Source organism: Neomonachus schauinslandi, chromosome 8 (assembly GCF_002201575.2).
Source record: "Neomonachus schauinslandi chromosome 8, ASM220157v2, whole genome shotgun sequence".
In the NCBI taxonomy this organism is placed as follows: domain Eukaryota; kingdom Metazoa; phylum Chordata; class Mammalia; order Carnivora; family Phocidae; genus Neomonachus; species Neomonachus schauinslandi.
In genome coordinates, this window is record NC_058410.1 from 122,008,091 (window position 1) to 122,034,794 (window position 26,704).

At 42.8% G+C, this 26,704-nt stretch overlaps 1 protein-coding gene across 3 annotated transcripts; it reads left to right on the forward strand.

Moving 5' to 3' along the window:
• The first annotated feature begins 102 nt into the window (after positions 1-102).
• Positions 103-25,034, forward strand: WRNIP1 (WRN helicase interacting protein 1). 3 transcript variants are annotated; one of them, XM_021696913.1, is made up of 7 exons: positions 103-1,195; positions 3,396-3,587; positions 4,807-5,048; positions 18,240-18,469; positions 22,753-22,908; positions 23,627-23,706; positions 24,302-25,034. In XM_021696913.1, exons 1-7 carry the CDS (start codon positions 380-382, stop codon positions 24,575-24,577), a joined length of 1,992 nt encoding a protein of 663 aa, XP_021552588.1. In that variant the 5' UTR covers positions 103-379; the 3' UTR covers positions 24,578-25,034. The 3 variants fall into 3 exon arrangements, with proteins under 3 accessions (XP_021552588.1, XP_044773532.1, XP_044773534.1); XM_044917597.1 differs by having other exon boundaries at positions 4,882-5,048; XM_044917599.1 differs by lacking the exon at positions 23,627-23,706 and having other exon boundaries at positions 24,302-24,996.
• Positions 25,035-26,704: the final 1,670 nt, after the last annotated feature.

Genomic DNA, 26,704 nt, shown 5'->3' on the forward strand with positions numbered 1-26,704 from the left:
GCCAGGGCAGGGTAGTGCGTACTACATTTCCCGAAAGGCTGAGGGATGCGAGGCCAGCGGTGGCTCGGTTGAACCGCCGCGGACTACACTTCCCGACGCGACGCGCGAGACGTTTCCAGCGGCGGCTGAGCTAAACGGCTGCGGACTACTCTTCCCGACGCGCCGCGCGAAGCGCCGCCGGCGGCCAGCCGAGGGCGGGCCGACGCGGGAAGCTCCGGACGTGAGGCATGAGCGGCGCCCTCCCCCGGCCCGCGCGCGTCGTGCTACCTCCCCGAGCGAGGGTCGCGCGGCGCGGGGCCTAGCGACGGGCATCTCGAGCCCTCGGCGTGCGCAGGGGCTGCTGCGGCCGCGCCGGGCGCCGGCGAGGGCGGCGGCCACCATGGAGGTGAGCGGGCCGGAAGACGACCCCTTCCTGTCGCAGCTGCACCAGGTGCAGTGCCCCGTGTGCCAGCAGATGATGCCCGCCGCGCACATCAACTCGCACCTGGACCGCTGTCTGCTGCTCAACCCCGCGGGGCACGCGGAGCCCACGGCCGGGCCGCACCGCGCCGGGGAGCGGGCCAAGGGGCTCTCGCCTCCCAACGCCAAGAGGCGGCGGCTCTCCGAGAGCTCGGCGCTGAAGCAGCCGGCTACCCCGACGGCGGCCGAGAGCAGCGAGGGCGAGGGCGAGGAGGGCGACGACGGCGGCGAGACCGAGAGCCGGGAGAGCTACGACGCGCCGCCCACGCCCAGCGGCGCCCGCCTCATCCCCGACTTCCCCGTGGCCCGCTCCAGCAGTCCCGGGAGGAAGGGCTCGGGAAAGAGGCCGGCGGCCGCGGCCGCGGCGGCGGGCAGCGCGTCTCCGCGGAGCTGGGACGAGGCGGAGGCGCAGGAGGAGGAAGAGGCGGTGGGCGATGGCGACGGGGACGCCGACGCGGACGGCGAGGAAGACCCGGGCCACTGGGATGCGGACGCTGCCGACGCCGCCGCCTTCGGGGCCAGCGGTGGGGGCCGCCCGCACGCCCGGGCGCTGGCGGCGGAGGAGATTCGGCAGATGCTGGAGGGCAAGCCGCTGGCTGACAAGATGCGCCCAGACACGCTGCAGGACTACATCGGGCAGAGCAGAGCCGTGGGGCAGGAGACGCTGCTCCGGTCCCTCCTGGAGACGAACGAAATCCCCTCCCTCATCCTGTGGGGCCCGCCGGGCTGCGGCAAGGTGAGTGCCGCCTTGGCAGGAGGGTTCTGAGTATTGATCTGTACGGGTCGGGCGTGGATCTAACGGTCAGAGAGCCGTGGCGGAAGCCGTCCCCGAAGAATCCGCGCGTCCACCGTGGATGTTGAGACCTGAGGGCAGGGCCTCAGATACCATCTGAGCCGGGGCAGCACCTAGTCCACAGGTGGAGTTAGTGATGGGTGTGAAAAAGACACACCCCGTCAGATTTGTAAGACACGTTTTCCGGTCATTTTCAAAATGAAGATGTCTGAATTCAAAGGTTTACAAAAATATTTGCACTCTTAGATTTGATCTTTGTGTTCCAACGTGTACCCCCACCCTCCCATTAATGACCCAATTCTCAAGGAAATGACATGCTACAAATTGCAGAGGAACGTTTGTATATTCAATTTGTAGGTACGTAGGTTTAGCTTCGGGGCGAAAGATCAAGATTTTTTTTTGTTTCATTTGTGTTTCTCTTCCCTCCCTCTAGCTGTTGGTTTATTTAACAGACTGATGTTTATTTATCCTTGAGAATATATTTATTTAACAAGACTAATATGAAAACTCTTTTCCCTTTCCAAGTCGTTTTCATCTAGCACTTCTGTAACTATCCTCACTATGCTTTCTACTTTAGGGAAGAAACATCTATGCATTTTGGTGTCCAGTTGTATGTACCTTGTTAGGAATTAGCACATGTCCAGAGGAAGGTGGTTCAGATATTGGGGTTTAGAAAACATATCATTGGAGAACACTTGAGAAACAGTGACAGAGTTAAGCAAAACAGAGAAGGCTAAGAGGTGTTTAAATACATGATTTTTTTCTATCCACAGGAAGAGAGAGGAAGATGAGCACCCGTGAGTAAAAGGCAAAATTCAGTATCAGAACGTAAAGGGGCCCTCTTAGCTTTGTGATTCACATTCCTTAGTTAGTATACAAGGGCTTTGATGATTTTTCCCAGTTTTCTTTCCAACTTCATCTCCAACTTAGTCACACCTTCCTTTGCTCCAGTTCCCAGAATGCATCTTGCGCATTTTGTGCCTTCTTGTTCGCGCTCATACTTTCCCTTTGGCCAGGAATAAATCATATCTATCCCAAATAATTTACCTGGTAGTAGATTTAGTTGCTACCCCATTTAGGAGATTGAGCGAGAGCATTATTAGTAATTGTTCACAAAATCTTTACATAAGGTCATGAGAATGGCTAATCAGCTGTTGGCAGACTAGGTGGCAAGAAAAAACTCCAGAGGAAAATGAGTAGGGTGAATAATAGAAGACGCCACACAAAAGATGTGATGGGCTGCTCAGCATAGTGGTTGGTGGTCACAAGCCTAGGCATATGTGGTGTGGGAGCCCATAGGCCGAGATTTGATGAAGAAGCAGCCACAGTATCTTAATGGTACTATAGAAATTTTAGAAAATAAAATGCACCTTTCCATTCATTCAGGACCAAATTTGTCCCTCTCATTAAACACACTTTTTTTAAATTCTCATTCTTACTATTATACTCTTTTGCTAACAATAATGATATTAATAACAGCATATGCACATTTATGGAGCACCTGGTAAATGCCAGGCACTGAGCAGTGGTTTCCTTGGATATCGGCATTGTCTTCTCGTAACTGCTAACATGATCAAAGTGCTATTGTTTAATCTACTTCCAAAGTAGACATTCAGAGGGGGCAGCATGCAGTCATCTTAAATGCTAGGTAGTTGTCATTGGCCTTTCAGTTCAAAGGCTCACTCCTTTTCTAAGCTGCACTGATGAGCCTCCAGTTGTAGAATTGATTGATTCTGTGGTTCTGCACTCCATTTCTACAACTAGTCCTTCAACAGTAATGCTTTCTTGGCTGGAAGAGGTCACAGCTGTCACTCAGGCTCTGCTAAATCAAGACAGCTACTCTTTATGGGGATTCCAAAGATCTTAGAGTCCCCAAAAAAGGAATCAAACAGGGTTAGGTATAAAGGAGAAAAGGTCAGGATTAGACTAACGTTTAGCTACTTTCCTGTTTTATTTTTAACATTTTTTTTTTAATTTTTAAAAAATGTGCTGTGGTATTTCGGATTGTATCTGTGCTGCTGAGCATTCTTTAGAGTTCAAGTTGCTTGGTAAATAGTGCTGATGCTGCTTGTGTTGGTGCCCATGGGTGCTTTTCTCTCTGTGTCTGATCAGCTTTCCAAACTCTTTGTGTCATATTTTCTAGACTACTCTGGCTCACGTCATAGCCAACAACAGCAAGAAACATAGCATAAGATTTGTGACATTGTCTGCAACAAATGCCAAGACAAATGATGTGCGAGATGTCATAAAACAAGCTCAGAATGAAAAGAGTTTTTTCAAAAGGAAAACCATCCTTTTTATTGATGAGATTCATCGGTTCAATAAATCTCAGCAGGTATATTAACTTCCTTCTACCTTTTGGTCATTGTGAACATTACAGTGAATATAAAGTATGTGAGATTACTTTGAAAAGCATAAAACACTATGCAAATGTAAGGACTGTCGTTATCATTAATTTTTTGTGTATAGAGAGGTATAGATTGTTAGCCCATCTCCTTTGAGCCTATTTCCCCACTTTTTCTTAGTGTTTTTTGGTGACAAGAAAATGGTTTTCTCTGTCTGATAAATGAAATTATTAGTATGGTCCTGAGCTATAAGCAATTTAACTTGATTTTAAGATCCTTATTTTAATATTTTTAAACTTCTCCTCTATACAGTGTTACTTTTTTATTTTCAAAATTAAAGAGTGTTTTCTGTGACCTCAGGCTCTCAGCAGGGTGAATGTTACAAGAGCTAATCCCCACTACTTATTTAAACGGCTTTCTGAAATAAAAGTAAAAGGACAGTTTATTTATATAAACAAAGCCAAGTCACTTTTGTATCCTTTCTAAGTAAACATTAACTTTTTTCTTCAAGTACACTTTTTTCTTTGATATAGGTGTTAATGCTTTTTAATCAGAGATAGAAATATTTTACAAAACCTTACTAAGCTTTTGTTACTGATCTGAATCTCTCTTTATTTATTTATTTATTTTTTTATCTGAATCTCTTTTTAAATAGACTCTTCAGAGTTCTGACGGGATGTTATCACTTTCAGTTTCATTAGACCATTGACTCATCTTAGCATTTCTTCCCTGTAAGACAACATCCAGTGGTTACATATTCACCAAGGCATATTTACCAAGTTTGTTAGGAAGAATAACTTATGATTGAGTACTCGAGGAAAATTTTAGAATTACTAATGTTTTTGTGTTTTCTTAAACTTAAATAGCTACTGTATGTAAGCTATCTGCCAGTTGGGATAGAAGCCCAGTTGGGATAGAAGATAATTTTCTAAGTAAAAAAATCATTTATGTTGAAATTACGTTAGAATTCTACTTTGAGCTGTTAGTGTGCCAGCAGGTGGCCAGGCTTAGACATTCACAGTCCAAAAGGTGTGTTTTTGGCTTAAAAAGCATGAGTGCTTCCACTCCCAACAGTGCAACCATCTCCAATGAATATAAAGCTGTTGTTCCTGAACTGAAAACTAGGAAAAGGAAGGAATGGGCAACTTACATAGGATTCTGCAGGTTGTTGACTGGAATCAATTTCTTCTGTTTTCTTCCCATGATTAGGACACTTTCCTTCCTCACGTGGAATGTGGGACGATCACTCTGATTGGGGCAACCACGGAAAACCCTTCCTTCCAGGTCAATGCTGCTCTCCTAAGCCGCTGTCGGGTTATTGTTCTTGAGAAGCTTCCTGTAGAGGCAATGGTGACTATCTTAATGCGGGCAATCAACTCACTGGGAATCCACGTCCTAGACTCCAGCCGTCCCACTGACCCTCTGAGCCACAGCAGTAACAGCAGTTCAGAGTAAGTTGACTGTGGGCAGTATCCTGGGGGCACACACCTCTCAGAGAATCCCCTGGCAGAGGGCCAGAAAGGGCTGGACGGCAGTAAGGAGAGGGCGGGGACAGAGAAGTAATGTTGATCTAGTAATGAAAACAAGAACGGAGGAAAGTGCTCAATTGTACCAAATGTATCTCTGCAAACATTTCCTTTTTTTAAGATGGATTTTATAGCCCTCTAAGGGGTACATCTAATTTTTCAAGCTTTAACATTGTTTTGCCTATTATTTCAGTCCTTGGGTGTTTGCTTTTGTGCTTAAGGATTTTGTTTTTTTTCCTAACACACTTTTTTTTATAAGGCTTGGAAGACTATGGGAAGCCTTACTGATTATTTTCTTTCATGGAATAGGCTTAACCCTCAAATCTTTTGAGATTTATATTCAGATTCCAATTTCTTTTTTCCTGCAGTTTATTCCTCTTTTAAAAGTACTAACTACAAATTAATATAAATGTTATCATAACAATTTTTAAATCTTTTTAGAATTATTTTCGCACATTTTAAAAGTCAAGCTCAATTCGATAAAAGTAAAGAAATTTTACCTGAAAATGACACATTAAAAGCTCTCTCTTTCCTTTTGGCAACCTATTTCTGTGTCATGAGTACTGTGTGAGTTCATTAATACACAGAGTATATATATAGTGTATAATCAATTAGATTACTTGGGTTAGAAGTTAACTTTATATCCAGATATATTCTTCAGATGTCGTTTATTCATGTGTCAACTGAAATAACACAGTGGAACATAATCTGGTGTGATGAGAGACTAATGCCTGCCTCTTCATGCTGTGGACCCCACAGCTGCTGGTGCCTGCCCTGAGGCCAAGTTCTGGAGCCACTCTTCTATGAGGATTAAAGAACAAGACATAGTTTTAGGTTCAGGGTTTAAGTTTCAAGAGTCTCTCCTTGTGTGTCTGGCCTCTTCCATTTGCCCCTTCTCATCTAGGAGGAATTATGCTGTGCCTCACAAAGCCTTGAAACATGGCCAAGGACCCCCAGGTGCAACAAAGTCACATCAGTTTAGGGTAGAGTTGTGATGGCAGAGCCATCAAAATTGTGGCTTAAAAGAAATATGGAACTTGCTGGTATCCGTTAAGTGTATCCATACTTAGGGGCCCTTTGTGTGCTTGGCCCTTGTCGGGGTTAAAAGGGTCTACATACAGCCAGTCCTCACATCTAGTATAGCTGTCCTGTAAACAGTATTTTCACTACAAAACTCATACAACCAACTGATAAAAATGGAAAGGCAGAGGAATAAATATCCCAACATATTCCTGTGTATTTTATTTCTGGGTACTGGTTATCATAATATATCTGCAACTGTATATCCTGCATTTTTATTAATCTAGGGTAGTTTTATTGATTTCAGTCATGTCATGATTTCATGGAATTGTTATTCAGGTACCCTCAGGTTTTTTCTCTCCCCAGTCTCTCCCATGCCATAATTAAGTGAAATGAGAAGGACAGTGGAAGAATCATGGAGCTCATCTTGAAAAGGATTTCTGCATTTTAACCGGATCCCCGAATCATTTGCATGCACAGTAAAATTTGAGAGGATCAAGTAAAAGAATTAAGATTTCTCTTATTACTGAGACTGGGAGCCTGATACAAAAGTGAGCCAATGATTCTTAATCTGCTAAAATTGCATTTCAGTCAGAGAAAACCTGCCATGTCCAATAGATGTTTGCTTTTTCCACTATCACTCATTTGGAAATGATCCTAATTATAACTTATTTTTATTCACTTGTTTCCTTTCTAATTCCCACCCCTCCCCTTCCTGGGAGGGCTAAGAGGATAAGAACTTGTCCTCCTTGTTCATATTCCCAGCACAGTGCCTAGTGTATACATGCTTAGTAAATGGTTTGTGAATGAATAAATTCTAACTTTCAATATGGGAAAAATAGTTTAATTTTATTTTTGGGTAGTCCAACATAAGGGATGATTGCCCCATTGCCCAGGTATCAAGAACCTTTGTCTTTAATACTATTGCCTAAGCAAACAGAATGAAATTGAAGATTATTAAGCTTAATTAATTGATCTACTTGTTAGTAATTCTGACAAGAAAGTTAAGTTGGGAGATGCCATAGGCCACAAAAAGAACTCTTACATTATAAGTGATTTCCTAACAGAAGCATCTGACCACCCCAGTTGCCATGGAGAATTAAAAATGGATATTGTTTTCTTTCAATTTTAGGTAAAATTGTACTTTCACATCTATTGATTGTCTTCAAATGTATACACATTCTTGTGGACATAAATTAGATTTGGTTACACTAATTTAGCTAGAAGGAAAGACTAAACCCCAAATAATTACTTCTTTGGGAAACCATGAGTGTATTTGTAGTCTTGTATTTTGGTGCCCTAGTTTACAGAGAAATCTAGACTACTTATGGCTGCGCATGAGAGGAGCTGAGCAGGTACTGGTCTGGACACTAGTCAAGCTGATCCTTAATTGTTGGTTTTTCTTGAGGACTTGTGAGTTCTCATCTAGTATGTGTTTGTACATGATGGATTCCCATTAGAGTAAGATAAAAGTGTTCTTTTTAAATTTTTCCTTCTGTATTTTATTTGTTCAGCATTAATTGAAGGCCCCACATATGCTAGGCATTGGCTGAGTGCTGAAAAGCACATTCCTGTGCCTTTACAGAGCTTAGTATATGATAAGGAGATAGGTAAGTAAATGGCTTCCAGGAACATGCTGTGATTGAGTTATGACCAAGGAGTGGTAGAGGACAGAGAAGAGGCATCTAGAATATGTGAAATCGGATCTCTCACCTGGTAGATGAGGGGATGCTGAGTTGAATTTTGAAGGATAAGCAGAATTTAACTAGATGAAATGGAAAGCTCATTTTGGCAAGGGAATATGGCCCCTAAAAGTCAAGGTGGTAATAAATAGTATGTTCCATTCATTATAGCTGAGTGGAAGAGTGGGCGTGAGGAAGTGATGGTCAATGAAGTCAGGGAGGGAGGCAGAGCCAGATTTATGAAAGACCTGTGTTCTAAGATAAGGTAAGTGATGTGGAGAGCTATGGGAAACCATAGATTTTGAGCAAGAGAGTGACATAACAGCTCTACGTTTTAGGAAGATGAGAATAGCATTGGAGAGGGTGGGTTGGAGGGAGTCAAGTTCCATCTTCCCTACCCCTCACCAGGGAGCAGGAAGACCAGTTGGGAAGCTATTGCAGTGGTGCTGAAGACAAATGACAAATGCAGGTGACTTGAACAAAAGCAGGAGCTGCTCTGAGAAGTTGCAAAGTCGGGTTGTGAGCCTAGGTGTGAGGAGGGAGGAAAAAGGATTGTCTAAGATGATTCTCATACCTGGTGACTGGGCAAATAGTTGCACTTTTGACAAGAGGGATTTAAGGAAGAGGAGCAGAGGAGGTGTGGAGTTCAGTTCGGGACTTGTTCAGTTTGTGGGGCCTCTGGATGATTCATATGGAGAGGTTTTCTAGGCAGTTAGGTAAAGAAGTAGGAGAGTAATAGAGATGTTTAAGCCAGAGATTTGGGAGCCGCCAGCACTTCAGAGAACATATAGCCCATGTGTTTGAATAGGAGAGGTGAAGAGAGCCAGGAACTAAGGGTATAAGTTGAGGTCTTGTCAGCATTTGTTGTGTAGGAGAAGAGACAAAGTTTAGAAAGGTAGGAAAACTAGAAAGATGCTCCACAGAGAAGAGCTTCAGCAAGGAGGAAGTACTCAACGTTATTGAACCATTTAGGATTAGGTTTGGCTGCATGTAACAGGAAAAAAATCAAATTAACTGGCATTAACAAGATAGAATTTTCCTTCTCATGTGGAAGAGTCTGAAGGTAGAGAAGTATAAAAAAATGCAGCTGCTAGTCAGCCTCATGGTATCATCAGGGACCCAGACCCTTATCTTTCTGCTCTACCACCTTCAGCACATGGCTTCTACCTCATGCCCCAATGTGGCTACTAGAGCTCTAGCCATCATATCTGCATTCCAGGCAACAGGAAGGAAGAAGAGCCAAAGAACAGCATCTTCCCCATCCCTAGTCCCCTATTTACCACCTCACAGCTTTAGTGAGACATCTGCAAAGTAGTACTCTGTACTCAATTGTGATTTGATTGTGAAGAGAAAGTTAGAGGTAAGCTGGTAATTTATGTTGAATTATCCATACCATAGTTCTTTTGGTCTGTTTGGTTAATCAGCAGTTTTCGTGTACTTTACTATAAGCATCTTGGTCACATGGTACAAACTGTGAAGCATGGTGTCTGCACTGGATTAATTTCGGAGACCAGGAAAAAAAAAAAAATCCATGGTCTGTCATCCAGTGACCTTGTGCTGCTGGCAATAAGAAAGTGAACTAGTGTTTAGTCACTCTGAAAACTTGCTTTGAAGGGTTATAGATTCCAGATAATAAGACACACGCATATTCAAAAACACCCCTAAAGAATCCATTGTTTGTGGGCTAGATAACAGTGCACTTGTTTGTGGGTATGAGGAGAATAGAGCGAGGAGCCAGGATTGCCCTGTTGCTGTCCAACGAGGCAGTTCCAGCAGTTGGTTGGAAGTTAAAATGGCTCTGTCCTGCTGGAGTGAGGGTGCTGCGGCTTGACTCTGAGACTGGGGCTTTTCTCTATAATCACCGGGAGAAGAGAGCCCGCACAGACCGGCTGCAGGCTGGTTTGGTTGGATTTTATTAATTAATATTATTAATATTAATATTATTGCCTGCCTTTCAAAAATAATCTTTTCTAAACGCTGAATGGAGAGAAAGAAAGGTAGTGGAACACCAGAATAGAAAGTACTGATCGGAATGAGTTGTGGATTTAGTTAGAGTGGACTTTAATAATTCTCCTTAAAAATGGTTTGCTATAAAGAAAAAAAGGTATATAAGAATATGTTACGAAAATGATGACAAAAATAATGGCAACCGGAAAGAAACACCAGTCAATCTCACTGACCTTGCATCTGTTTCCTGTTCCTGCCATCACAAATTATGGGTATCCTCTACTTTCTGAAAGTTCACATTATACCACTTCACATCCATGGAGGAAATCAGAAGAGGATTTTCCCTCTTACCAAAAAAAAAAAAAAGGCAAAAAGCAAAAACAGCATTCAGCACTTGTTTTTCAGTGAGTCCTCTATAGAGGCAGTGCCCACCCAGCTCCTTCCCCGGGAACCACACTCAACATCTTGAATCGCGCCACCATAGCTTTGGATCATGTCTGTGAGCGTGTGCTTTATCTTAATTTATTTTGTGTATCTGTTAGCAAGATGTGCCCTAAGATCTCAGAAAAGCCTAACAGAGGTCACTTTTTGGGTCTGGGAACACTAAAAAAATCTCCATTATAAATTAATGGTAATGGCCTTTTCACTTTATGCCATTTTGGCTTGCAAAAGATTTCAAAGGAACCCTCTACTTTCGGATAGTGGGGAAAACCTGTATCACAAACTGGGTGGCTTACAACAATAGACAGTTATTCTCTCACAGTTATGGAGGCTCTTAAGTCTGAAATCTGGCTGTCGGCAGGCCACATTCCCTCTGAAGACTAGGATAGAGTCCTTCCAGCTTCTGGTGGCTCGTGGCATTCGTTGGCTTGTGGCAGGATCACTCCAATGTCTGCCTTCATCTTCACATGGCTGTCTCTGTGCCTCTGTCTTCTCTTACTGTCTCCTATGAGGACGTTTAGGATTAGGGCTCATACTAAATCAGGATGATCTCATCTTGAAATCCTTAATATGGCTAAATTCACAGATTCAGGGATTAGGATTTAGGTACATCTTTGAGGCCACTATTCATCCCACCATTCTCTACCAGGTGTAAGGTATAATGTAATTGGGAATGTGTGCTGCCATGGAATTAAACACAAACGGCATCATCTGTGAAGTTGATGTTCTCTCTTTTTGGAGAAAGTAGTTTTGTTTTGTGTTATATTTAGTCTGGTTATCCTGGAAGCAGCAGAGTTGAGGGCTCTGCTTTGAAGATTTGCAATTTTAGAGAGTATGTTACTGAATAGGCTAATTAGAATGATTCTCTTCGATATAGGTATCTTTACCTCCTTTTATTAGATGAGGAAACTGAGGCACAAAAGGGTGTAAGAATGTGTTCAAGATCATCCAGCTTGACATCAGGAGGGCCGGTTTCTGAGGCATATTTCTAACCATAGGCATACCTCAGACGTAATTTGGGTTTGGTTCTAAACCACTGCAATAAAGTGAGTCAAATGAGTTTTTGGTTTTCCAGTGAATATAAAAGTTATGTTTATACTACACTGTAGTGTGTTAAATATACAATAGCATAATGTCTAAAAAATCAACGTGCATACCTTAATTTAAAAATAACTTTACTGCTAAAAAATGCTGTCCATCATTTGAACTTTCAGCAAGTCTTAATCTTTTTTCTGGTGGAGGGTCTTGCCTTGATGTTAGTGGCTGCTGACTGATCAGGGCGGTGGCTGCTGAAGGTTGAGTGGCTGTCGCAAATTTGTTAAAATAAACAACAGTGAAGTTTGCCACATCAGTTGACTGTTCTTTTCACAAACAATTTCTCTGTAGCTTGTGATGCTTTCTGATAGCATTTTACCTACAGTAGAACTTCTTTCAAAATTGGAGTCCATTCTCTCACCCCCTGCCACTGCTTGATCAACTAAGTTATGTCATATTCTAAATCCTCTGTTGTCATTTCAACAGTCTTCACGGTATCTTCACTGGGAGTAGGTGCCATCCCAGGAAACCACTTTCTTTGCTCCTCTGTAAGAAGGAACTCCTCATCCATTCAAGTTTTATCACAAGATTGCAGCATTTCAGTCTCATCTTTAGACTTCACTTCTAAGTCTAGTTCTCGTTATTTCCACCACATCTGTAGTTACTTCCCCCATTGAAGTCCTGAACCCCTCAAAGTCATCCATAAGGATTGGAATCAGCTTCTCAAGGTCCTGACATGAATGTCCTGTTCATGTTGATATTTTGACCTCTTTCCATGAATCACAGATGTTCTTAATGGCATCTGGAATGGTGAATCCTTTCCAGAAGGTTTTCAATTGACTTTGCCCAGTCCATCAGACTCTCTAGCCTTACAAGATGTTGTATTTCTTAAATAATAAGACTTGAAAGTTGAAATGACTCCTTGATCCATCAGCCACAGAATGGATGTTGTGTTGGCAGGCATGAAAACAACATTTATCTCTATACATCTCCACCATAACTTCAGGATGACCAGGTGCATTGTCAATGAGCAGGAATATTTTGAAAGGAATCTTTTTTTCTGAGCAGTAGGTCTCCACAGTGGGCTTAAAATATTCAGTAAACCGGGCGCCTGGGTGGCTCAGTTGGTTAAGCGACTGCCTTCGGCTCAGGTCATGATCCTGGAGTCCCGGGATCGAGTCCCGCATCTGGCTCCCTGCTCGGTAGGGAGTCTGCTTCTCCCTCTGACCCTCCCCCCTCTCATGCTCTCTGTCTCTCACTCTCTCTCAAATAAATAAATAAAATCTTTAAAAAAAAAAAATATTCAGTAAACCATGTTGTCCACAGATGTGTGGTCATCTAGGCTTTGTTCTTCCATGTATGAAGCAACAGCAGAGTAGATTTAGGATAATTCTTAAGGACCCTGGGATTTTCAGAATAATAAAGGAGGATTGGCTTCAACTTCAGGTCACCAGCTGCATTGGCCCCTACCAGGAGAGTCAGACCACCCGGCTTTGAAGGCAGGCTTTGGCTTCTCTCTAGCTATGGAAGTCCTAGATGGTATCTTCTTCCAATAGAAGACTGTTTTCTCTACATTGAAAATAATGCCATTTAGTGCAGCCACCTTCATTAGTGACCTTAGCTAGATCTTCTGGATGGTTTGCTGCAGCTTCTACATCAGCACTTGCTGCTTCACCTTATACTTTGATGTCATGGAGAAGGCTTCTTGCCTTAAAGCTCATGAACCAACCTCTGCTAGCTTCAGACTTTCCTTCTGCAGCTTCCTCACTTCTCTCAGCCTTCACAGAATTGAAGAGTTTCCTTTGCATTCTTAACTTGGCTGTTTGGTTTAAGACGCCTAGCTTTTGGCCTGTCTTGGTTTTCATCATTACTTCCTCACTAAGCTTAATCATTTCCAGTTTTTAAACTGAGAGACATGCAACTCTTCTTTTCACTTGAACGTTGAGAGGCCACTATAGGGTTATTAAATGGTCTGATTTCAATATCGTTGTGTCTCAGGGAATAGAGGAACCTGAGGAGGGGGAGAGAGATGGGAACGGTTGGTTGATGAAGCAGTCAGAACACAAATATTTGTCAGTTGATAAAAGTTATCTGTCTTATGTGGGTGTGGTTTGTGGTGCCCCAAAACAATTAGAATAGTACCGTCAAAGATCACTGATCGTAGTTCATCATAACAAATAATAATGAAAAGTTTGAAATATTTCAAGGATTAAAAAATGTGACCTAGAGGGGCGCCTGGGTGGCTCAGTCGCTAAACGTCTGCCTTCGGCTCAGGTCATGGTCCCAGGGTCCTGGGACCGAGCCCCACATCAGCCTCTCTGCTCAGCGGGAAGCCTGCTTCTCCCTTTCCCACTCCCTCTGCTTATGTTCCCTCTCTCGCTGTGTCTCTCTCTGTCAAATAAATAAAATCTTTAAATAAATAAATAAATAAATAAATATGACCTAGAGACACGAAATGAATAAATGCTATTGGAAAAATGGCACCGATAGATTTCCTCAGTGCAGACTTGCCACAAACCTTCAATTTGTAAAAAGATGTAGTGTCTGTGAAGTGCAATAAAATGAAGCAGGGTAAGGGAGATGTGCCTGTACTCAGTTTAGAAGGGATCTAGGTACCAAATTAAGTGAGTCACTTGCTTTCATTTAGAACCAAGTTAAAATGCTACTGGTGAATATTAACATTTGAATCTTTCTCTGTGTTTCTTCATGTAAGAACAATACTTTTAATTTGTAAAGGATTAGGAACAAAAGATTCCCATCTATAATTTAGCAGTATTGCCTTTTAACCACATCTACGCATCACATTTACCAGGAATACATTTTGAAAATATAGTTGACCCCTGAATAACATGGGTTGGAACTACATGGGTCCACTTATATACATATTTCTTACAGAACAGTACTGTAAATGGATGTTCTCTTCCTTATGATTTTCTTGATAACCTTTTCTTTAGCTTATTTTATTGTTAAGATTGTAGCATGTAATGCAGATAACATACAAAATATGTGTTAATTGACTGTCTTTGTTATTGGTAAGATTTCTGTCAACAGTAGGCTATTGATAGTTATGTTTTAGGGGAGTCAGAAGTTTTACATGAATTTTAGACTGTGTTGAGGGTCATTGCCCCTAACCCCCACATTGTTGAAGGGTAGCTCTACAGGTGCCCAGATTCTGTCCCTGGAGATTTTAGAATCAGTAAATCTGTGATTAGATTTACACATCTGTATTTTAAGATAGTTCTCTGTAATCTGATGCACATCCCTGGTTGAGGACCACTGTTGAGCAGTTGTTACCCTGACCATGGAATGTTCCTTGTCTTTAGTGAAAGAGATTCACAGAGTATAGTTTTGTAATTTATGGAGAGAGAGTTTAACTGAGCCATACATACTCTTTTGTTCTGCCATGAAATAACAGGTGCATTTTCATTTATTTTCACTCCTCTTCCAGCTTAAACAGCTCACCATCTAAAAAGAATTCTCCAAATCCCAGTATCATCCACCACAAAAACAGTGTGCAGAAAGATTCAGGCCCTTGGAAATGAAAAGGAAAGGAAGAAGTTGTCTTTACAGTATGCTTCCCATATTCCTGCTAAGATGAAAGCATTTCTCTTCAGTTAGAGAAACAAGGCTAAATCTTTAATTTCTACATCTGTTAACTGGGAATATGATCTTTTCCAATGCACTTATTTTAACCATTGTTTTCTAAGTTTATGCTTAAATTTTAAAATAATGCCTCTGGACTAGGAGCGCTCTTGCAAGATAATGTGTGCAATAGTTACTGTTTGCTGAGGAGTTTTGCAAATATCAATATAATATTCCTTATTTCATTGTCCTTGGCGTGAGCACTCATGTGCTCCCTCTTCTAAGATCTCAAGGTATCTTAACACATTTTATTACTTTTCAGAACCAAGGTCTTGTAAACTGGGGTTCAAGGTATATTGGAGGATAGGTAGAACCTTTTGAACATCCTGTACAGTGTTCTTAATAGCAAAATTCCATTTGGTAAATTGCTTGTGTGACCACTGTGAGTGCCGTCAGCAGTCACCTTTTATTACTTTGAACAGAGTTGCTGACAGATTCATTTGTGTTTAAAAATACTCCTCATTTTGGGCGGGGGTGAAATTTGGAATGTGGATCATATCAAGGGGGAGGGAGAATGGAACAGTGGGAACTTGGGTGAAAGCTCTCAGCTCTGGTTTTATTGTGGCAGCTCTCCCGCTCCCTGTGACTCCAAACCTGATTAAAAAGGTAACAATAGAATAATTCAGACTTTGGTTAAGAATTTAAAAATTGAAGGAAAGATCCTATTTTCCAACCACATAAAATACCCATTGAGAGGCCTGTTTACATTGTGCTGTTTATAAATCTGTGGCGCAGTCTGTTAGTTGGCTTCTCTCGTAATTATTAAGGCCTACTCGCTGCCTTTGCATGAAGACCAATGGAAATGAGGCCATAGAGTCAATGCTAGAGTGTATAAGGACACCTGTCTTTTTTCTGTCCCAAAAGCACTTCATGCTGCTAAATATATACAGTGGACAAGTCCATAGAAAGGGGATATATACCAAAATACTAACATTAAGGTAGTACAGCAATAGGTGATTTGTACATTTTGTTAAAATAAAAGTAATATTCAGAGTTCTGAGTATTATTTGTTAAGGATGCAAACTATATATAGTATGATCCAAATTTTGTTTTAAAATTAGGTTGTAAGATTGATGGTTACATCATAAAGGAAATTCGACAAATGACCTAGTAGCTATTGTTAATCTTTAGGTGGCGCAGAAAAGGATTTTTTGTTTTGTTTTGTTTTTATGTTTTCCCATATGTTATAATTTTTAAAAAATAAACATTTCATTCTGAGATTATGGGGAGAATTGAAATTAGTCCATTTATTGTGCAGATATTGAATGCCTGTTCTCTCCCAGGCACAAGGGATGTAAAAAAGGAATAAAAACATAATTCCTATCCTTGAGGCCTCAACATTTAGTGGGGATGGAGAGATGACAAATGTGATCAACAAATGGCCTCACTCCTTGTGATGGCTCAGTCAGTTAGGATTGATTAGGGCTCCTGCTTTACTCCTTTTTTTTCTGCAAATGATCCTGTAGGCTCTTTGTTGCTAGGAAGCTTTCCAAGGAGATGGAAGGCTTGGCTTTTATTAGTTCTGGGGCTGAAATGAGATGTTAAGGCAATTTTGGTTTTCTCTACCCACTTCCACCGCCACATAACACGTGTTTGCACACACATGCACACACTCAGAGATAATGTACTGTAACCTAGCCTCAGGAGTGCCCTTCCCTTTCAGGCACATCGGTTGCTACCACACCCGCTCTGACGTTAGTCCCTCCTAACACGTTTTCTTGAGTATGTATTGTCTGTCATTTTCTTCCAAATCATCTAGAATCTGCTAAACAATATCTATTGGAGAAATGCTTCCTTGGCTTTAAAAAGTGCCAGTGATATGGGCTTGGTGTATGTTTTGACTATCTATCTGGCCAGGAGGGGAGGAAGATGGGCTTCTGAACTGTAACCATGGTTCCTGGGGCCCAGGCAGCTGTGAGGAGGAGTGTGATGAGAGAGTCATTCATTATCAAGCTAAGACAAAACAGGTGCCTTATGTGTAGTGACAGATGAGAAACTGGAAGTCTTGGCTTTGGTAAATAAGGGGTAGGATGAGGTAGTCTTTAAGATGTTAGAAACAAGGGGCACCTGGGTGACTTAGTCGATTAAGCCTCTGCCCTCGGCTCAGGTCATGATCTCAGGATCCTGGGATCAAGCCCCGAGTCAGGTTCAGTGTTCAGCCAGAAGTCTGTTTCTCCGTCTCCCTCTGCCATGCCCCCCTCACCTTCTTGTACTCACTCTTCCTCTATCTCAAATAAGTAAAATCTTTAAAAAAAAAAGAAACAAATCTATTAGTGAATTGAATGCAAATTAGTGTAATTCAAGCTATTTACTAAAGCAAAGTAGCAGGTAGGTGTATTATGCATAGACCTTCATAGGCTGGGTCCCCTCCTGGACTGGACCCCCACCACCCTGCCTTGGCCCAACCCAGTTGGTGCCTGTGCTTTGTTTTCTAGGTAGCTGATTTGGACAGTCCCATTTGGCTTATTAATCACTAGAGACATTTTCAGCTGAAGGTTGGCAATGACATGGGTGAGCTTTAACTTTGAAAAATTATATTTTGCTTTGCACATGTGCAGCTAGCAGCTAGACAAGAATTAGTAAGACCCCTCTAAGTAACTAAATATGTGAGATATTTTGTTTGACTAGACTAGAAATAGAAAAGTTTGCCGAATTAGACTTGAGAACCAATCCTAATTAGACCTTCATGAAGGTCCACATCTGGAAATGTGAGGGTAGGTGACTTACCTCAGGTCTTACAGCCAAGTTCCGTCAGAGTCTGATGGATACCCAGGCTAGTGACCTCTCCACTACTCTGTGCAGGCTTTATGTGATTAATACCCTCTTGGAAGCACGCCTCGGGCCAAAATCCCAGAGGTTTGCTTCTAGGCCCTGCTGTGTCCAGAGTAAGTGGGGACTCGGGTTGTTTGTAAAATGAGGGCCTTGAACTGCATGATGCGGTCCTGGCCCTTCCCTGTTTGGGAAGTGATCTGAGCATACCTGTCTCGTCAGGATGTACACTGTGTTTGAAGTATGTTTTCTGGATACTATAATGAAGCCCTAGTGTTCCTGTAGTTTTCACTCTTGTAGGATAGAACCAGAGAAGCCATATATCTTTCCATGTCTCCTTCATGCATGCTTAATGTGTGTGTGCTTATACAGTAAAATAATCTCATGACTCGAGGTCAGGTCAGTTCCCAGTCTTGATAATGCTTAACCATGTTGACAACATGAGTTAGGGAGCAAGAGCCTTGAACCTAAGGTAGCTTTTTAATGACCTTGCTAAGACAGAGCTGTTCTGTAAGAAGTGCTACAGCATAAGAAGTGTCGAACATGAAAGTGATGGTAACTAACCCTGTTTGTGTTGCAGGCCGTCTGTGTTCATAGAGGATAAAGCAGTAGACACTCTGGCTTATCTTAGCGATGGGGATGCCCGAGCTGGATTGAATGGACTACAGCTGGCAGTGCTGGCCAGGTTAAGCTCGAGGAAGATGTTCTGTAAGAAAAGTGGGCAAACCTATTCTCCCAGTAGAGTTCTGATCACTGAAAATGATGTCAAGGAAGGCCTCCAGCAATCTCATATTTTATATGACCGAGCAGGTAAGTAACGGAAAGTGAAAAGAGGTGAACTTTAATAAAATAAGTTGTGTCCACACATTCGCATCCCAGGCTTCTGACTTTCAGCTGAGTTCAAAACATGAACTTGATTCTCAGTTGGATCTCCATATTGGTAATTGAATTAAACCTCCAACTCAGAGCCTGATTTCAAAGACCTAGCTTCCTGACCGATCTTTCTTGTGAGAGGCACAGAGCAGAAGCTATCCTGATAAGAATTGAAAGGAGTTTTCATGTTTAAAACTGCAGGCTTCACACTTACCTTGTAAGGTAGGTAGGTATTTTTTCCATTACTCTCTGGTAGTGCCTTTTAAGATATAAACATTTTTGAAAGCTCCTACATTCACAGTTGACAGTAATCTTCGTGATCACTTACAATGGCAGTAATAACAAGAAGACTTTTACAATAAGTGACTTATTTCTGTTAGTTTAATGAGAATTAAAGGCCATAATTTCTACAGTCCCAACTAAAAATGAAGTTTATGTGGATCTTGATGTGATGTTTTGGGTTGTAATAGCTTTTTTAAAAAATTAATTTTGCGGGCGCCTGGGTGGCTCAGTTGGTTAGGCGACTGCCTTCGGCTCAGGTCATGATCCTGGAGTCCCGGGATCGAGTCCCGCATCGGGCTCCCTGCTCGGCAGGGAGTCTGCTTCTCCCTCTGACCCTCCCCCCTCTCATGTGCTTTCTCTCATTCTCTCTCTCTCAAATAAATAAATAAAATCTTTAAAAAAAAAAAAAAATTAATTTTGCTGTGTACACTTACCTGTTTTTGTAGAACTGCATTTACAGATAACAGATTTGAAACAGACTCTTATTGGATCCATGACCTGGCAATATTAAATGTCATAAGCATAGCACAGTTGTAAATTTTTATAAGAGGGAATGGTGATGAAGATTAGCCTATGGTAGATTAGGCTGGACTCTGGGGCTTGAGTGTTTGTGTGATTCTGGATAGAGTCATACTGCAGTAATGGGAATAATTTCCACATCTTTCAAAGCTGTGCCAGAACAGGAAGCTGATCATCGAAGAGTCCAGGTATCCAGAGGCAGTACTTTGTCCACAGTATTCCAAAATGCTTTTTGATGATGGAGAATCCTTCTTAACTGGTTAGAGAAGGGGAGTGGGGGAGCTTAAGAGTGACTTTGGGTTCCAGGCACTGCCTCCTGATGAGTTGAACAGAACACTGTGTGACTTTGGGGAAGTGGCAGAAGCTCGTCAGCCTTAGTGTGCCTCAGCTGATTGGGAGCTGGGTGGGTGGAGGGTACTAGTAAGTACTACGGACACATTCGCAAGGACTCCTCAGAGGCATTTAACAAACAGTCCTGGCTCCTTTCTGATGTGAATGTGCTGCTCGGCAGGACCTCTCCTAGCACAGCCCAAAGATCCCAAGTGGCCAGCTATCTGTACTCCTGAATGTCATAGGAATGCTGAAAAGTCTGAAAAGTAAAGCGTTCTGGACATAGAGCTTTGCTTTACTTTTGGCCAAATACAAGAATGGAGGATATGAACAAAATTTTAAATTTTAAAAGGTAAAAATATTCCCACATGCTGGACTCTCCACTGTTTCTGGGGGTTCCAGCAACAGTTGTCTCTTTCCTTTGTACGTGTCCTAAAGGAGACTCTTCATTTTGACTAGATGGACTGGAACTGTTCTTTCACATTTTATCAGACTGTCATTTAAAAATCAAAAGGCTACCATTTAACATAACATTAGTTAATACTGAATATTTGAGTATTTTATATATATTGTCCTTTTTTTTTTTAATTCTCAAAATAACCTTAGGAGGTAGTTATTAATATTATCTCCATTTCACAGATAAAAAGCTTGCCTTAGTTCACAAAGCAAATGGTAAAACTCATTCCCAGCCCCAGGTATAAGACTGGTTCCTAGGACTGTGTCCTGCCCCACTCTTGGTGCTGCCTCCACGCCAGCCCTGGCCTGAAGTCACCAGTTTCCCACCAGAGCATATTCACTCACACACAGTAACACACACTCACGTGAGTATACTCACAGACATGCATACGCACACAGTGGATGTTGGACATGTCTAGTCCTAGGGTTTCTGCTTCTCGAGGCTCACATTCCATCCAGGGGAACCATGCACAATGGGGATCACTTTCTCTATAGCTCTGCACTGCCCCAGGAAGAGCTGGGGACAGTGGAGGCTGCCTGGGGTCAGGCCTTGAGAACCCACAGTTTCTACAAGTCTGACACTTAATGTGACTATGCCCCCCCCCCCCACTACCCCACTGTAGTGTAGCAGTACAACCATGGATCTGTGGACACTCGTAAATACAGTTCAGATCCTAGAGAATTGTTCTCTTCCAAGCTGTGTTCCATAAATAGGGATGATAGAAGCATTGCCCTGGAAACCTGCTAGCTTATACTCCTGGGTCTTTTTATAACTCTGGTGAGACAAAAATCCCCAGTCTCGAGATTTTAATTATTTCTTTTAATGTCATCTAGTATATAGTTACCCACTTGTAGGATCCAGTAACTAGCTCACATATTTCTGTATCAGAGTGAAGAAATTCCTAAATGAGAGCAGGTTCTCTGCCTTGCATTGAGGTCAGGGTTTTATGTAAATAATGTGAAATTTTAGGTTTAAAAAACGTTATATGATAAAAGCAAAAATGGAAGCTAGCATAGAGTAATATCTAACACTTAAATGTTTCTGTAGTGCTTACTCCATACCAGGCATACATTATTTGAGACTCAGAATCCTAAAAGCCAGCTAGGCTTTAATCCCCATTTTACAAATGAGCTGCCCGAGGCATAGAGAGGATCAGTACCGTGTTCTTGGTCATGTGGCTAAGAAGTTTGGCGCTCACACCCAGGCTACCTGGCTTTAGAGCCCATGCTCTTCACTGTTATTTGCCTCTCAGTGTCGACCTGCAGGAAAGGTATGAGACAGTGAGTAATGTTTGTGTAGGGGAGATTTGTTGCCACCTCCTTATTTACATTTCACAGAAAGTGGAGCAGAAGTGGTTTCTTTCATCTCCCATATATCTGCGAGGTGGCCAGGCCTGTGAATGGGGCCAGGACCTTGTAGATTTCACCTAGAACCCTTTCCCAGCCTGTCTCCATGACATTGTGACTTAGCTAGGAAGCCTGGAGATAGATGACAAGTCCATTTGTCTACAGGAATCTGCTGGCTGGACTGAAAACCACTGATCCGCCCTCTTCCTGAACAGGAGGTGCTCAGGCCCCTGCATTCAGCCTCCTGGGTCTTTCCTCCCTGGCAGGCCAGCATCTTGTCCCATGCTGTCTTCAGATGAAGGCCAAGGATGGTCTTACCAGCATGGTCAGCTGCTGGGACTCGTTCCTGGGGCCCAAATGCTGTGCAAAGGAGGTCATGGTCTCTCTGTCCACCTTGGTGCTTTCCAGGAAGGACTAATGCGAATAAGAATAACTCCCTTGCTTTCATTCATGAGGAGACTATTCTCTCCTCAAACTTAGGAAAGAGTTTGTGGTCAGAAAATCATGAAATTTCTCTTCTTAAATATGTTTTTTTTTAAGCACATTTCTTGTTTGCATGTGAATCCTGGGTGAAAAGTTGAGGGGAGACCCAAGTGGTGAGGGAGGGGCTACAGAGCTTTCAAGGTGAGAGCTGTTAGTTCCTGTGTCAGCCCTCTGGGATCCTGCCACATGGACATCCCCACACCAGATTTAAGTGACCGCAGCCTTCAGATACCAGAAAGGCAGCTGGAAAGGACACTGAGGAACAAATGGGCCGTCCATAATAGCTGTACTTGTCACTGACTCTCCATCCTCATGGCTCCAGCCAGGCCCAGGGACAGTTTTCCTCAAAATGACAGTAGGGGCACATGGAAACGGAACATCAGATCAGTCCCCTCCCCCTCTTGGCTGTGGCAACCCACTGAGGTCCAGGAGAACCAGCTCTCCACATGAGGCTCTCCTTGTCCCCCCACCCCCGTGTCTTTGCTCGGGTTCAGCATGGGCCGCACAGGTGCTCCAGCAGCCTCCTGCTCTGAGGCTGACTGGGTTACTAGATAGGCCCACAGGCCCCACACAGAGCTGCTCCGGTCTCTCCAGCATCCCGCACCCCTGGCATCGCGCCCGCCCACTGAGCAGCTTGAGGACAGCGGTCAAACCTCACTCTCCCAGGCTTTTCTAGGTCCCTTATTCAGGCTTCCTTAAAATCAACCAGTTGAAACAAACCTATGGCTTAGATGACCCGCCTGTGAGCTCTGTGGATTCCCTCTTCTGCCCGTAATTGAGCATGTCCTTTTTGTGGTATCTAGGAGAAGAGCATTACAACTGCATCTCTGCGCTTCATAAGTCAATGCGGGGCTCAGACCAGAGTGCCTCCCTCTACTGGCTCGCGCGCATGCTTGAAGGAGGAGAGGACCCGCTGTATGTGGCCAGGAGGCTGGTGAGGTTTGCCAGCGAGGACATAGGTGAGTGTTCTGGGAAGGACCAGACCCTGGTGTCCACAGACGGTGGGGTTGCGTGCTTGGGGTGGGGGGGGCAGGAATGCGACCACTTTGGGGCCTAGGAATTTCTTGGTACCATGTGGACAGGGAAGGAGAAGAGAAAAAGACAAGCATGAACTCACTGCTTTATTTCTCGGCATTGTGTATGTGCTTTTGAGGGGTTGTATTCCTGAAGTCATCATTATCTGTTTCTTCTTCAGGACTGCTTTTCCTAACATGGGCATTGAAATAAAAGAAATATTTTAAATGCTTTGCAATCACATGTTCAGGTTTTCATTGGACAGCTTTGGAGAGCTTCTGAAATAGAAATGGAAGATTCTGGACACTATATAAAGAAAAACTTTAGAAAGACATTTTTTGGTATAGTAGATGTTCTGCCTTTAATGTGTCCTTGTGCCTGTCCGCATGGCCTTGGCTCCTCACGTTTGTCATTCATACTCTCGTATTTTTCCTGCTAGGTGTAGTTTTTATCCTGAGGAAACAATTCTTGACACCACTCAGTAAATATTTCTCAAATAAGCTAGTGAGATCAGAGAAGAGTCCGTTTTGCTAAATGGGATTTTTGTGGTCAGTAACGTCTACACGCAGTGGTGATCTCTGGTCGCAGCAGCTCGTAGACAGGTCTGGCTGGGAGTGTGCGTTATGACTTAAACTTTCCTTTGTCTTTCCGTGTGTGTGACAGGTCTCGCAGACCCTTCTGCATTAACACAAGCAGTTGCTGCCTACCAAGGCTGTCATTTTATAGGCATGCCCGAATGTGAGGTAAAGTAATCAGCTCAGTTCCTGCAAATCAGTTCCTTTTTCTTGTGCCATGTCCCTTTGTGGATTTGAACACATGTCCTGCTATCACCTTTAATGTCCGGGCCCGCCGAAGAAGCTGCTTGGCTTTTTAACTCCCATTTTAGAAGCTTAGACTCTAGAGAGAGGGGAGACCTTAGGTATCAACAAGGTCAGGTTTTGAAACTTTTCAGTAGTTGTGGTTTCAGAGGAAGTGCTCAGCCTTTCCTGGGGGCAGAAGTATTCAAAGTGCTGAACAGGAAGTTTCTGTAAATTCACCCACAAACAGAGCAGCTTCATATTTATGTTTTATATGTTGGGGTTTTAAGAAAAAATTCATTTAATAAAAGTTCTTCTGTTTAACAACAACAACAAAAAATAAATCATTGGTCTGGTTCAGCCTCTTGCCTCCTGTAGGAATTTCTTCTCTCCATCACAAGTGGTTATCTTGACTATAGGCATAAAAGGGGGATAACAAAAGCACATTGGGAATCTTTTCAGAATTAAGTAGAGATGTCATAAAATATTCTACAGGACAGAAACTTTCTGGCACCTTCATAATGTTTCCTTTTTGTCCTAGGTGCTTCTGGCCCAGTGTGTAGTCTATTTTGCCAGAGCCCCGAAGTCCATTGAGGTGTACAGCGCCTACAACAACGTCAAAGCATGCCTGCGAAACCACCAGGGGCCCCTGCCCCCCGTCCCGCTGCACCTGAGGAACGCACCCACCAGGCTGATGAAGGATTTGGGCTACGGCAAGGGCTACAAGTACAACCCCATGTACAGCGAGCCTGTGGATCAGGAATACCTGCCGGAGGAATTGAGAGGAGTCGATTTCTTTAAGCAGAGGCGATGCTGACTCTCGTAGGCTTTGACAGCAGATGGATATGTCTGTTTTTTTAAGGAGAGCAAGAGTAACTGAATTGTGAAGTCGGTTGCCCGGTGGAAGTTAAATGAGACCAACATTTTGTGCCAGAAATGTCAGAGTTCCTTAGGTGGAGGCACACGTACTTCAACTAAATGTGTAACATTGAAATTGTGTTCATTTGCACTCTGTGCAATGGTTATGCTTACGAAAATATCTGGCAGCTTTGTGCAATGAATTAATGTTATAAGGAATTATCTATTTTGTCATAGTATTTAAGTCATAATGTCATTTCAGAATTCAGTTCTGTAGGATTTTTTTTCTTTAAAAGATGTATATTCAGGGTAGTTTGAATTGGTAAAAAAATGTAATTGTGATTTAATACTGCATAGTGTTTTGGGTATTTTTTTTATATGCAAAGGTCTTATGAGCCAATAAAACTATTTCAAAGTACTCTTCCGTTCTTTCACATCTTTCCCACGTGGGATCCTAGCTACCAACATCTGTCACCATCACATGTTGGTAGGTAAATACTGGGAAAGAAAAATGCCCATAGGTGAGAAGGTTGGAAAGCTTAGTGAGAAATCTGGATATTTGTAAAAATCCATTTTAATTTTTAAAGGACTACATAGAGTTTTAAATGGCTTATAGAAGAATCCAGTAGTCTGTTCATTCCTCCAGTTTCTTCTTGCAGGTCCGTGTTTCTAAATGATACACTCCTGTTTTACTTTTGTGATTCCTAAACATAAATACCACACACACACAGCTTTGTTTCCTTTGCAGCTACTGCTAATTCTTTCCAAACTACTTAATAGTCATCCACAAGGATTGTCCCATCCAGTAATCTGTCAGTTCTGTTTTCCTCCCCACCCCACCCCCCAACACACACACACACAGCTGATGCCCTGGGATGTCCTCTGCCTTTCTCCTACGTGAGGATTCCCGTTTTCTCCATAGTATACTCTGCCGTCTTGGTTAATTCCATCATTTCTGTACAACACATGCTTTGCTAGTTTTACCAGGCTGGAGTGACAATGACCTCGCACTCAGCAGGCCTGGTGTGCAAACTCCCCTCCTCAGTCTGGATATCTCCCTTGTACCTGCCTCACAGGTCCTGGTTGCAGGGTCCAACACCTGCCTTTTTCTGCTGAGGGGATCCACACGCTTTAGGAGCTTTATGGAACAAGGGTGCATGGGAGATGAAGTATTTTTAGATCTTAAGAGTCTGAAAATGCTTCTAGTCTACTTTCAGACTTACCTGACAGTTTGGGAATAAATTCTAGATTGGAAATTATTTATCAATTGTCTCCCTCTTTCCCATGTTGCTATCAAGAAATTTGAAGACATTTTGATTTGTGACCCAGCAAGTTGATAGAATCTTCTCTCTTTGTTCCTAGTGTTTGAAAAGCTCACAGTGATTTTACCAGGTGCTCGGTGGATCCTTTCAGTCTAGAAATTCATGTCTTTCAGTTTTGGGAAAGTTTCTTTATTCATTTAATAACTATTGGATACTTGCCTCATGCTAAGCACTCTTGTTGGGAACACATCAGTAAAGAAAAAAGAACATCCTGTGCTCATAAAAAAGATGGTATGAAAAATCGTATTTTAATATGTTTGCTAATGATGAGTGCCATGGGGGAGATAATCAGAGAACCAAGCTAGAAAGGGTGGGGAGATGTTATGGTTTTATTTGGAGTAGCCAAGGTAGACCTCATCAAGAAGGGAATATTTGAGTCAAGAATCAGAGGAGTGATTATGCCGTTCAAAGATACGGGAGATCGTTCCAGGCAGAGGGAACAGCAGGTACAAAAGCCCTGAAGAAGGAAGGTGCCTGGCCTGCTCAGTGCTACAAAGGAGGTGAGTCTAATTGGAACGGAGGGAAGGGAGTAGTGGAAGTTGAGAAGAGGAGATGATGGGGTTTGGATTAATGTGTGGGACCTTTCCAGTCCTGGGAAAGATTCGTTTTTACTCAAGGATTCTAGCAAAGGCGTGTCACAGTGGCCCTTGTATTTTGTAAGGATAGCTATGCCTGCGTTGTTGAGGAAAGGCAGGGCGGAGCAAGGAGAGGGTAAATCAGAATTTGCAGCGCTCTAGTGGAGGAGGTGAGGAGGGGTGTGATTA

Excerpts from the sequence above, each read along its gene's own strand:
- WRNIP1 (XM_021696913.1), top strand. The coding sequence starts at position 380 with ATGGAGGTGAGCGGGCCGGAAGACGACCCCTTCCTGTCGCAGCTGCAC. Across the intron at positions 1,196-3,395 it reads GCCCGCCGGGCTGCGGCAAG|ACTACTCTGGCTCACGTCAT; the intron begins GTGAGTGCCGCC and ends CATATTTTCTAG. Across the intron at positions 5,049-18,239 it reads AGCAGTAACAGCAGTTCAGA|GCCGTCTGTGTTCATAGAGG; the intron begins GTAAGTTGACTG and ends TTTGTGTTGCAG.